At 52.7% G+C, this 12,105-nt stretch overlaps 1 protein-coding gene across 1 annotated transcript; it reads left to right on the top strand.

Annotated features, from left to right (window-relative positions):
* Positions 1 to 40: 40 nt before the first annotated feature.
* Positions 41 to 5,136, top strand: MED29 (mediator complex subunit 29). Its single transcript, XM_056137193.1, has 4 exons — positions 41 to 305; positions 829 to 887; positions 1,153 to 1,237; positions 4,833 to 5,136. The coding sequence occupies exons 1-4, from the start codon at positions 90 to 92 to the stop codon at positions 5,073 to 5,075; spliced, it is 603 nt and encodes a 200-aa protein (XP_055993168.1). The 5' UTR covers positions 41 to 89; the 3' UTR covers positions 5,076 to 5,136.
* The last annotated feature ends 6,969 nt before the right edge of the window (positions 5,137 to 12,105 follow it).

Raw genomic sequence — 12,105 nt, 5'->3', positions numbered from 1 at the left:
GCTAACCTGTAAACCGGGCCTAAAACTGAAGAAGCTGAAGTCTGCTAAGACACTGGCGTGACGTGCTTCCGGTGCGCGAAGTGGAGAAGATGGCTGCATCCCAGCCACAGCCTTCAACCAGCGCCGCTGCTGCTGGCATGTCGGGTCCGGGCTCGGCTGGGGGTCCGAGTACCCAGCAGCAACCGCAACCGCCGACACAACTGGTGGGGCCTGCCCAGAGCGGACTCTTACAACAACAGCAACAGGACTTCGATCCTGTGCAGCGCTATAAGATGCTCATCCCGCAGCTGAAGGAGAGCCTACAGGTAATTCGAAGGCGAGCGAGCAGGATCTGGCTTCTGACGCCAGCGCGGGTGACGGTCTTGTCTAGCCAGGGAGAGAGTAAGAGGGGTCAGGGAGCTAGAGAAGACGAAGGGGTTACGGGCCTCTTTCTTGAGGCGGAAGCGAAGCCCCAGGGTTGGCCGTGCGAGGAGGGATCAGTGCTGATGGAGTTGAGCGGAGCTGTGGGTGCGAGAGTTCGAGGGAAAAACCAAGCCCTCGTCGTTGTAGCCTGAAAAGAGGCACTTTGTAGAGATCTGGTCGTGATTTAGTGCGTGAGGGAGGACCCTAAGGAATGTTCATAAAGTTATAACCGTTAGAAGCCATTGGGAGAGCAAGCCTCTGGGGGAAATATAGGTTATTGCTGTAGGTGACTGTCACTTCTGGAGTGACAGGAGAAGGAACGTGAGGTGAAGACAGGGTTTCTTCCGATTGGGTGGATTTTAAGCATACAGGTTTACCAAAAGTCTCCCCACTTCCCTTTCTCATCACTTTTTTCTTTTTCACTAGACCTTAATGAAGGTTGCTGCCCAGAACTTGATTCAGAACACTAACATTGACAATGGACAGTAAGTGTAGTGCTTCAAATATCATCCTGTCCACCCCACTCAGAAACCTGTCGCCTCCCTTACCCTCCCTCCCAGTTTTCCTTGATTTTCAAACTTGTCACCTCACGCCCAGTCTTTTCCTACCTTGCCTCTTAGCTCCCTAACCACACTCAGACCCTGCCTGCTAAGCCCTTGCCTGGTTCCTGACAGGTTCTTGGTTAGATAAACACTGATGTCCCAGAGGTGGGAGATCCATCCCCAGTCACCTTCTTCTCCCGGCATTTAGAAAGAGCAGTGATGGACCCATCCAGCGCTTTGACAAGTGTCTGGAGGAGTTTTACGCACTCTGTGACCAGATGGAACTCTGCCTGGTAAGAGCCTTGTTAGACATTCAGAGGGGTGTGTGGTTACATGCCTGCCATAGTCACCGGGGTCTTCCAGCACCTCATTCAGTCTCTCCACACACCAGTCAGACACTCCTGCAGGCTACACCCGTGTTTCCCTGGGTTGGGGGATAAGGCTCAAAGGCGAAGTCAGCAGGCCTTGCATGTGGGAGGCCTGGGTTCCTCCACATGGTCCCCCGAACAGGGAGTACCCACACCCCGCACCACTGGATGTGACCCCCCCCCCCCATCCCCAATAAACAAAATAGATCTGTGTTTCACCGGATGGTCGAAGACTCTGATCCTCCGGTCCTTGCTGACCTTCCAGTTTGCTAGAATGAGACAAATACATCTGTTCACGGTAGATGTATTCTACCGTTGCCTGGGGCAAACACAGGCTGCAAAGTCAGGATTGACTCCCAGGAAACCCCATGAGAGCACCTGATCCTGCGGAAAGTGGGGTTGGTGGGTGAGGACTCAGGAAGACCATTAGTGGTGAGCACATTTGAGCTAGGCCTGCGTGGGAAATGGAAGAGGGCAGTACTAAGGGCACAGCAACTGAGGCGACCTACACCACCAGCCCCTGCTGTCAACTCTGCATCTCTTTTTTGGAAAACGGGGTTTCTGCATAGAGGCTGCAAGATTGACGTGTAGGCCAGAGCCACAGTACAGCAGGTAGGGAGCTTGCCTTGCAGGCAGCAAACCCAAGTTCAATCCTTGGTACCACTTAAGGTCCCTTGAGCATCACTGGGTGTGGTCTCCCCCCAAAAAATAAAAATCCTAAATGTAAACAAGTAAACCAGTGGTTTCCAGGTACTAGTGCATGGAGCTGTGCAGGTGTGAATGGTTGATGCATGGTTAGACCACTGACACTTCGCCCAAGAGACAGGACAAAATAGGACAGAACTTACATCGTTCCATCCCTGGCAGCACATATAATCCCCTGATGCTGAGTACCACTGGGTACAACCCCAAAACAAAAACCAGTGATGTAAACTACAGACATGACATATATTTCCTGTAATGTCATTATGGGCCAGAGAGATAGCACAGGAACTGAGTACAAGAACGCAGTAGTGGGCCTGGAACAGTAGTACAGCGGGTAAGGCAGTTTGCCTTGTAAACGGCTGACCTGGGTTCGATCCTCAGCATCCCATATGGTCCCCCAAGCACCACCAGGAGTAACCCCTGTGCATTTATGGGTGTGACTCAAAAAGCCAAAAAGGAAAAAAATAAACAACAGAAAGCTCAGTTATAGGTCAAAATAGTGTTTCGGGGCTAGAGAGATACTACAGCAGGTAAGGAGTTTGTCTTGTGGTCGGCCAGCCTTGATTCGACTCCTGGAACTGGAAAATTAAAGTTTTAAAGATTCCAGGACTGAAGAAATAGTAAGACAGGTGAAGCTCTTACACGTGGCCGGCCTTAGTTCATTCCCTAGCACTCTCATTTGGTCCCCCAAACTCCATCAGAAGTGATCCCTGAGTGCAGAGCCAGGAATAAGCACTTAGCACAGCCAGGTGTGGGCCCAAAACAAATAAGATTTTTAAAAAATAATAAAGAGGAGCTGGAGAGATAGCACAGCGGGTAAGGCGTTTGCCTTGCACGCGGCTGAACTGAGTTCGATTCCCAGCATCCCATATGGTCCTCTGAGCACTGCCAGGAGTAACTCCTGAGTGCAGAGCCAGGAATAACCCCTGTGCATCGCCAGGTGTGACTCAAAAAGCAAAAAATAATAATAATAATAAAGAAGTATGCTTTTTAGGGGGCTGGAGCAATAGCACAGAGGGTAGGGCATTTGCCTTGCATGCAGCCAACATGGCCGACCCGGGTTCAATTCCCAGCATCCCATATGGACCCCCGAGCACCGCCAGGAGTAACCCCTGTGCATTGCCAGGTGTGACCCAAAAAGCAAAAAAATAATAATAATAAAAAAGTATTTCAGAAGGAACAATTTAAAAATATCCCTTTATTTTGGAGGGTGGAGATTGGGACCACATAGTTCAAAGGTTATTCCTGGTTCTGTGCCAGGAGTGACCCCTGGCGGTTCTTGGGGGAACTATGCAGTACCCATGATTGCACCTTCCCTTCTGTATTTTCCCTGGTCCTTTATGACTGTTTTTTTTTTTTTTATCTTTTTTTTTTCCTTCTGGGTCACACCCGGTGATGCACAGAGGTTACTTCTGGCTTTTGCACTCAATAATTACTCCTGCGGTGCTCAGGGAACCATATGGGATGCTGCGAATCGAACCTGGGTTGGCCGCGTGCAAAGCAAACGTCCTACCCACTGTACTATCGCTCCAGCCCCCCTTTATGACTGTTTTTTGTTCCTTTGGGAACAGTATAAAAGTCTGGCCAGGGTGTGACTCAGATCTGAAAAAGAGTCTTGCAGCACTTTTTCACAGGGGAGAATTTTGGATTTTAGTCTCCCAAGCAGTGCTCAGAAGGCCTAAGGACCTCTCCCAGTAATACTCTTTGGCCCAACATTCAGGGCTCAGAGCTAGGGGGCTGGTGATCAAGATAGGCTAAGCTTCCCCGAGGATGGTTTGGAATAGACAGAGTCCTAGGAGGCTGTGTGCACCCGGGGCACTGATGGGCGTGTGGGGGTGGAGCTCCCTGAGGTGAGGGGTGGATGAGAGCTTCAGAACTTCAGGGGAGCCTGGGGATGCAGATGTGGTATCCTTAATTCAGAGGGGAGAACTGAACTGTGTGGGGGGTACAGCCCCAGGACCTCAGAATGAAGCCCGAGAGGAAGGAGCCAGTCTCGGAAATGGGTACAACCAAGGCCTGGGCAGAGCCAGAGCACCTAGGTGCAGGCCCTGGAGCTGGAAGCCCTGGACTCAGTGTCCACCCACCTCCCAAAGAAAGGCCTAGAAATTGCTATCAGAGAAAAAACAAGGGAGGAGTACTTGTAGTCTGGGATGATGACCCTGATGAGTGAAGTGGAGGATGTGACTTGGGTAAAGTACCGTGCGTGCACACCTGGCACTTCAAAAGTCATTGCCAGAAGGGTGAGAGATGGTACTGCTGTTGGGGCCCACGCCAGGAATCGAACTTGTGTTCCATACTTGGCACTTCAGGATCCCCTGAGCATTGCTGGGTGTAAGCACCACTGGGGGGGCCTAGGCGTCCCTGGCACCACCAGGCCTGAGCTTCAGTGCCTCGTCGGGCCCTTGTGCTGGACTGATGGGCCCAGTTGGTGAGAATCACTTGTGGGGGACCCCAGACCTCCTGAGTGCCCCCAAAGTAATAATAGTAGTGACATTGCTCAGTTAGCTGAAGTGATAAGCGTCCACAGAATGAGAGCAAACGCGGTCCGTACCTCCAGGCCCAGTTTTCTAAGGAGGAGACAGGTCTGGGATGGAACAAGCAGTACTTGAGGCGCCCTGCTACTGGCGGGCACCAGGCCAGGCTCCCACCACATGGCAGGCAGACAGGCACACACATCCAGGAGGCTAGCCTCGAAACACATGCGCGCGCGCATTTCTCAGGGCCTAAGCAGCTGCCTTCACTGACCTCAGGCGGCGATAGAAGGTAGCGCACCAGCGAGGCTGAAGGAGCACATACTTTACCCATCTCCCCACAGCGCCTGGCACACGAGTGCCTGTCACAGAGCTGCGACAGTGCCAAGCACTCCCCAACGCTGGTGCCCACTGCCACCAAACCCGACGCAGTACAACCGGACAGCCTACCCTACCCACAGTATCTGGCGGTCATCAAAACCCAGATCGCCTGCGCCAAGGACATTCACACGGCCCTGCTGGAGTGTGCCAACAAGGTCACGGGCAAGACTCCTGTGCCACCAAGCGGCCCTGGGGGCACCCTGTGAGGGACGGGACTGGGTGGGGTGTGGGCTGGCGAAGAGAGGGGAATAAAGGACCTCAAAACTTTGCTTGGCCTCCTGTCTGCGTGCTATGGCCAGCTCCACCAGGGGGCAGCAGAGGCCCGCAGGGAATTCCAGGGTGTGGCCCCGCCCTGCTGCTCCCCACTTGGCTGCCTTGGGTGGACCTTGAACCTTGACTGTTGTTGACCTCTGTTCCAGGGTTTTCCCCCACCTGACCTGGGTGTGGACACCACTAGGGCCCTTCCCCCAGTCCTTTTCAGATTCTGCCTAGTTGTTTTTTAGTTTTTGTTTTTTTTTTGAGGGGAGTGGGGTTGACTGCTTCTCAAGCCCCTCTCTGGCACTTGCTCACTGCTGTTGCCCATCAGCTTTCTTTCTGGCCCTGTCTCTCTCTCTCACACACACACACACACACACACACACACACCCGCACCTGTATGCCCTCTCTTGGGTCATCTCTGCCAGTAATATTTCTCTTCTTGGGGAGTGCCCCGAGCTGTGCTTAGGGGGTGCTGAGGGCACTCCCAGGGTAGTTGGCCCAGCTGTGTGGGCCTGATGGTTCACCGCCTGGCCCTGAAGTGCTAGGGGAACTCCAGTGAGGTGGTGCTGGGTCGGGGAGGGGGGGTGAGAGGGACGGGAGGGAGGCAATGGTAAGGATCTAACTCAGCTTTGTGCATGCCAGGCACACGTTCCAGCCTCTTGCTGCCTTCCGCACGCATGTCCTCACTAGGACATTTTGTATGTGAAGGAGCGGGTTCTGGGAACCAAAAACCCTGACTTGCCTGCAACTAGGGGAAGGAGCTCTATTTTTCAGAAGGCTCTGCTAAACCCCAGGATCTTCTGCAAACTCCTTGTCTCCCTTGACCCAGGAAAGGGGAAGTGCAGGGGACCAAGGCCCTGACCTCAGCACCCTGGTAGGGAACAAGCCAGGCCCCCTTCATGCCCTGCGCCTGCGTCAGCAGCTTTCAGACTTGGGGCATTGTGTAATCAGTGGGTGAAGCCAGGCCCAGCCGGGTGCCTGGGTCCCTGTATTTTTAGCCCCAAAAGAGAAGTGAAAAGGCCACCGGCCAGGGTGAATCATCATTCCTGGGGAAGAACCCCAGTGGGCCTGGGCCTCAGTTACGGGAAGCTAACCTTGGGGAGCAGGAGACTGCATCAGGCTCCTGGCTGCCTGGAGCCAGCATCCCCTTAGGTGCACAGCCTGGGCCTTCAGGCCTGGGCAAGTGAAGGGCGGAGCCACGGCCCAGCTGTTGGCTGAGAGCAGCTGGTGACTCAACCTGGTAGGGGGGATGAACACCCCTGCACCTCTGTGCGGGGTTCCCAAGTCAGCACCCCGCGGCGTTGGGCCCCAGGCCCATCGAGCCCACGCTCCCACCTGCCCGGCTGGGGGTGCATTCCTTGAAGTGCCAGCACATGGTGCAGGACTCACACGTGGGGCTGCTACTTCCCAGAAGCCCAAGCACTGCTGCATCCACGCTTCAGCTTTGGAGGCTACTCCTGGCTTCCTGCTCAGGGTTTGCTCCCAGCGGTGCTCCAGGGACCATGCAGGGCTGGGAATCAAACCAGGGCCTCCCACTTTTGGTTTTTGGGCCACACCCAGTGCATGGGGTTTCTGTCTGTCTCTGAGCTAAGGGATCCATCGTGACAGGCTCAGGGACCATATGGGGTGCTGGGGATTGAACCCGGGTCAGCTGCATGCAAGGCAAGCACCTTACCCGCTGTACTATCACTCCAGACAAAGTCCCAGGCCTTGAGCCCTCCAGCCTTCTGCCCTTGTCTCTGTCCATTTTCCCTACTGACTGCCCCACCTTTAGGGCCATGGATAGGGACTTGAATCACACCTACTGAATAACTTCATCAGATTCCAGATTGCCGGACTCACTAGGGCCTAAAGTCTAGTGAGGTTTGCAGAGGTGTGGTCAGCCCTGCTGCAATCCTCCATACTTTCAGACATAATCTCCAGATAAAGCCCAAGCTATTGCCTGCCAACGGGCTCAATGATCAGCTAACCAGGGACCAAGCAATAGCATCTCCCATAAGGTTCCCTGAGCTTGCCAGGAGTGATTACTGAGTGCAGACTCGGGAGTGGCTCTGAGCACCACCAGGTGTGGACCCCCCCAAAAAAAGAAAAGATTAGAGATAACAAAAAAGTCACCTCCTCCTGCCCCAGGCACCCACCTTGAGCCTGGGCACAGACAAAAGGTGCAGTTGGCCCTGTGGCCTTTACAGCATGGTGCAGTGGAGCTTGACACCCCAGCACCTGTGACATAGCGCCCAGTAGTACTGGGGTCTACATCAAGGGAGACACTGGCTGGGTGCTGGGGTGACAGCGGCATAGTTTAAGGGACACGCACACAGGAAGATGCAGCCCCTGAACCTGTTCCACTTTCACTGAAGAGCCCATGAGGTCAGACCTTGTCCAGAGCCAGCATCCCGATGAAAGACAGCAGAGTATGAAGAAAAGTGTGTCAGGTAACAAGGTCCACGAAGAAAGAAAAAGAAAGCTGACCAGATCAGAAACTGAGAGAACCCGAGAGAACGTTCCAAAGCGCTCAGGTTCTCATCCACTGGATCGAAAGCGAGGAGAGGGGAGGGGCTCAACTTGCACTGCCTTAACATGTGATGGCTGAACTGAGTTGGAGCCTGACACCCCATGTGGTCCAAAGCCCTGCCAGGAGCCATCCCTGAGCTCAGAGCTAAGAGTATGTCGTTCCCCCCACACACACACCCACTAGCACCCCGTATGGCCCCCTAAGCACTGCCAGGAGTGATCCCTGAACTCAGAGCCAAGAGTAAGCCCCGAGCCCCACTGGGTGTGGCCCAGAAACCAAAAGAAGAAAGCAGAGGACAAAGCGACATCACCAAATTCAACATAAACTAGCTAAAGAAGGGAAGCTGGGGTCTGGGGGTTCCTGGGAAGAGAACCCTCATCCTTATAAAGTGTCTTAATTAGGGCCTGGGCGAGCACTTCGCACTGGGTTAAGGCACCCAAGGTGGTGAGACAAAGGAGGGGTCTGGTGTAGGGAGAGAACAGGAACTCAGTTTATCCTGTGCATACCCCTGCCCATTGGACTGTCTGCAGCATATCCTGGGCCTATTCTCCCATTCAGAATATCCCATCTAGAGACTTTGTTTAGGCCATTATCTTTCTAATCTCACCCTGCCACTTCCCTCAAGCCTCTAGGTCTCATCTCCAGTACTAGGGTTAAGGCATAGGCCACCAAAGGGTCAGAACTGCATGTCCCTGGGCCATTGGGGGAGGGGACTTGCTGGGACTGGTTGCTAGGTTAACTGAACTGTGAGTAGCCCCTATCTCCGCGGGTGTGGCCCCAAACCAAACCAAAAATGGAGAGATACTAAGGAGGAAAGGCTGATTCAGAAAGATGGAATACAAAAGGAAGGTTTTCATCTAGATAATGGTTGAAAAATTCCAACTCCCTGGAATACTGTATGACTGAAATCCAATCATGAACAGCTTTGTAATGGTCTATCTCATGGTGATTAAAAAAGTTAAAAAAGTTAAAAAAAAAAGTTCCAACCCCAACATCACCCCACAGAGTTTAGGTTGGGTAGCACTGTAGCACTGTCCTCCCATAGTTCATTGATTTGCTCGAGTGGGCACCAGTAACGCCTCCATTGTGAGACTTGTTACTGTTTTTGGCATATCGAATATGCCACGGGGAGCTTGCCAGGCTTTGCCGTGCAGGCGAGATACTCTCGGTAGCTTGCTGGGCTCTCCGAGAGGGGCGGAGGAATCTAGCCCGGGTTAGCCACGTGCAAGGCAAACGCCCTACCCACTGTGCTATCGCTCCAGCCCTTAGGTTGGGTAGTAAAGGGAATTCAGTCTAGCTGTGCTCAGGGTGTACTAGTCTGCACTGGTCTGGCAGGGGTACACTATACTTGCTGTATACTGTACAGCTGTATACTATACCTGCTATATACTATACCTGCTGTATACCTTCTGGCCCAAGGTAACATGGTTTAAAAATACTGGCAAATCAGACAAGATTCTTTTTAAACTTATCACTGTAGGTTAGGTAATGAGGTTTAACAGTGTTGACAGTTTTTGGTATTACAAAGTCACTGTATCCTACCACCCCCAAAGTACCACATGAACTTCTCCACTGCCTTATGGCACTTCCAATCCCATCATCATCATCCTCCCCACTCCCCCCCACCACACACACACTCTGCTCACAGATCACTAATCAGTTTAGAAATTCAAGGCTCCTCGGCTCTCCAGCACGGCCACGACTCCAGAACACAGAAACCAATTTCTTAACTATCTGACTTTCAGTAGAAATACTTCCAGGGTCAATAGGTAAAATAGCAGAAATCCAAAACCAACATTTAATTCTTGAACCCAGCTGTAGGAAGCAAATCACTTCACAATGCTTTTTCAGCATGTCTGATTTGGGGGGGGGGGTAAACTCTAAATAATAGTGGTGAATCTTTTATTGAAACAATGAATCTAATCAAAGCAGATAGAGTGTTAACTAGAATTCATCTGCCTCACAGGGACAGAGAGGGGTGGGGGGGTGGGGTTTTATTGGGGTTCTTCATGGTAAAAAATAAGTATTGGTAAAGGGAAATGTGTTTGATATTTGCATGACTGAGACCTAAATCTGAAAGCTTTGTAACCTTTCCCACAGTGATTCAATAAAAAAAAAAAAGAGAGAAAAAAAAAAAAAGAAGAAATTCAAGGCCCCAGGGGTATGTATTTTGTTCAACACCTTCTATTCCTTTGTCTTGTCTCTACATTATTCTATAGATGATGGTGAAGGGTGATGTTGGTTTGGGGGCCACACCCAGTATTGTACCTGGTTCTGTGCTCAGGGAGTTGGAATTTTTCAACCATTATCTAGATGAAAACGTTCCTTTTGTATTCCATCTTTCTGAATCAGCCTTTCCTCCTTAGTATCTCTCCATTTCTGACCCCTGGCAGTGCTTGGTGGAGACCATGTATGGTGTCAAGGATGCAAACCAGGGTTGGCATCAAGCAAAGCCAAAACCATACCCTCTGTGCTATTCTCTTCAACCTCAGAAATATGATTTTTTAAAAAATTATAAGGGGAGCTCAGGGAAATGGATCAAAGACTGGGGCACATGCTTTGCATGCAAGGAAGGGTGCTTGCCTTGCACGTGGCCAACCCAGGTTCCTGAGCATCTCCGGGTGTAGCCCAAAATCATGCTCCAAGGTCACAGAGATGGGAATTGGGAGAAGGTAGGATTAAGAGATTGCTTTGAAGGAGAGGTGTTCGGTTTTAGGGATTTCCAGGGCCCACAGACATTTAGAGGATAACTTGGAGAACCAGAGGTGGGTCAAGATGTGGGAGCAGGGGGCTGAAGTAATAGTACAGCGGGTAGGGCATTTGCCTTGCACGCAGCCGTCCCGGGTTTGATTCCCAGCATCCCATATGGTTCCCTGAGCACTGCCAGGAGTAGTAATTCCTGAGTGCAAAGCCAGGAGTAATCCCTGTGCATCGCCGGGTGTGACCAAAAAAAAAGGGGGGGGGAGCAGAGGCCAGAAAGATAGTACAGTGGGTAGAGCAGTTGCCTTGCACGCAGCTGACCTGCGTTTGATCCCACGCATCCCATATGGTCCCAAGCACTGTCAGGAGTGATTCCTGAGTGCAGAGAAGTCAGCCCTTTGAGCAAGACTTGGTGCGGCCCCCCAAAAAATAAAGACGTGGGAGCAAGTCATCTTAAGAGCCTTTTTTTCCTTCTCTTTGCTTGATTTTTGGGCCACACCTTCAGTGTAATGGCTTCCTGCTGGGGGACCCTAGGTGGTGCCAGGGATTGAATATGGGTCAGTCAGTATTTGCAAGGAAAATACTCTCTGGCCCTCAGGGAGCATTTTTTTTTTCAAGATACTAAGACCCAAAGGAATATTGGACAGTCTTGAGCACATACACAAACTCAGACATGGCCCAGCCTCATGGGGTCAAAGGGACAGTGGCTCGTGGACACACTGCCCCCTCTGCGGGAACTGCACAAACACCACCCCCTCCTAGGATCCTGGACCCTACGATGTAAATCAAACAGCCCTCCAGCCAACCACCACTTAGCCCGCTATCTCTGGCCCCATCAGACTTTGCCCATCCTGGCTGACTCAGCCCAACCTGATTATCACAACTTACAGGAGATAAGCCCTTCAGGTGTGAGCTGGGGCTCTCTGCATGTGTCTCAGGCACACAGACCGCAGCGGGGGGCGGGGGGGGGGGGGGCAGCCGCCTGCACCTCCTCCTCCAGCTCCCAGACGTCAGGAACCAAAGTTCACAGCCACAGTGCCTTGTGACCAGCCCACAAAGGCACCGCGTCCAGACGCCCGCCTCCCAGGGACACCTCAGACAAGGCCACAGACAAGGGAACACGCACCACACACCTGGTGACAAGGCTTGAGTCTCTTGAGTCCCATTGTGCATGCACACACCCAAACTCACAGTAGTGCCCACATGATGACCGCACAGGATCCCGGGCAAGTGCGCACGCGCACATTTTGGGAGGCCACACCCTGCGCTGCTCCCGGGTTCCTTTTGGTTCTCTGCTCAGGGATCACTTCGACAATGCTCAGGGGAGCATGTAAGGGTGCTGGGACAGAACCCAGTTTGGCTGAGTGCAAGTCAAGCGCCCTACCCGCTGTACTACAGTTCCGGCCCCAACACACTTTCACTCACACTCCTAGTGACAACTCAGCACTGAGCTGGGCGCGCGTGTGGGCGCGTACACACACACACAGTGACTGCTGAGCACCAGTCCCCAGCTGCACGCGTGGCAACACACACGCAACTCTCAAACTTGCCCCCAGGGCACGGACCCCTCCCCAGTCCCTGCAGGCCTCACTCGCCCTGAGTCACTGCAGATGCCACCGCGGTTGGCAGGACACCGCCAGCAGTTCGGGGTGTAAGTCACACGTTCTGTCGAAGGCCACCTCAAAGTCCCTTTCCAGTGGCGCCCACACTCCCACACGCAGATGTATGCAAGTAAACACAGGCGAGGCCGGCCGGCACGGGCGGTT

This window comes from Sorex fumeus, unplaced genomic scaffold (assembly GCF_029834395.1).
Source record: "Sorex fumeus unplaced genomic scaffold, SorFum_2.1 ptg000122l, whole genome shotgun sequence".
Lineage (NCBI taxonomy): Eukaryota > Metazoa > Chordata > Mammalia > Eulipotyphla > Soricidae > Sorex > Sorex fumeus.
The sequence above is the reverse complement of the archived record's forward strand: the minus strand, read 5'-3'. Positions and strand labels throughout refer to the sequence as shown.

Bases quoted from the DNA above. Each gene is read 5' to 3' on its own strand.
- MED29 (XM_056137193.1), top strand. From the start codon at position 90: ATGGCTGCATCCCAGCCACAGCCTTCAACCAGCGCCGCTGCTGCTGGC. The intron at 306-828 runs GTAATTCGAAGG...CTTTTTCACTAG, and splicing joins AGCTGAAGGAGAGCCTACAG to ACCTTAATGAAGGTTGCTGC. The intron at 1,238-4,832 runs GTAAGAGCCTTG...ATCTCCCCACAG, and splicing joins ACCAGATGGAACTCTGCCTG to CGCCTGGCACACGAGTGCCT.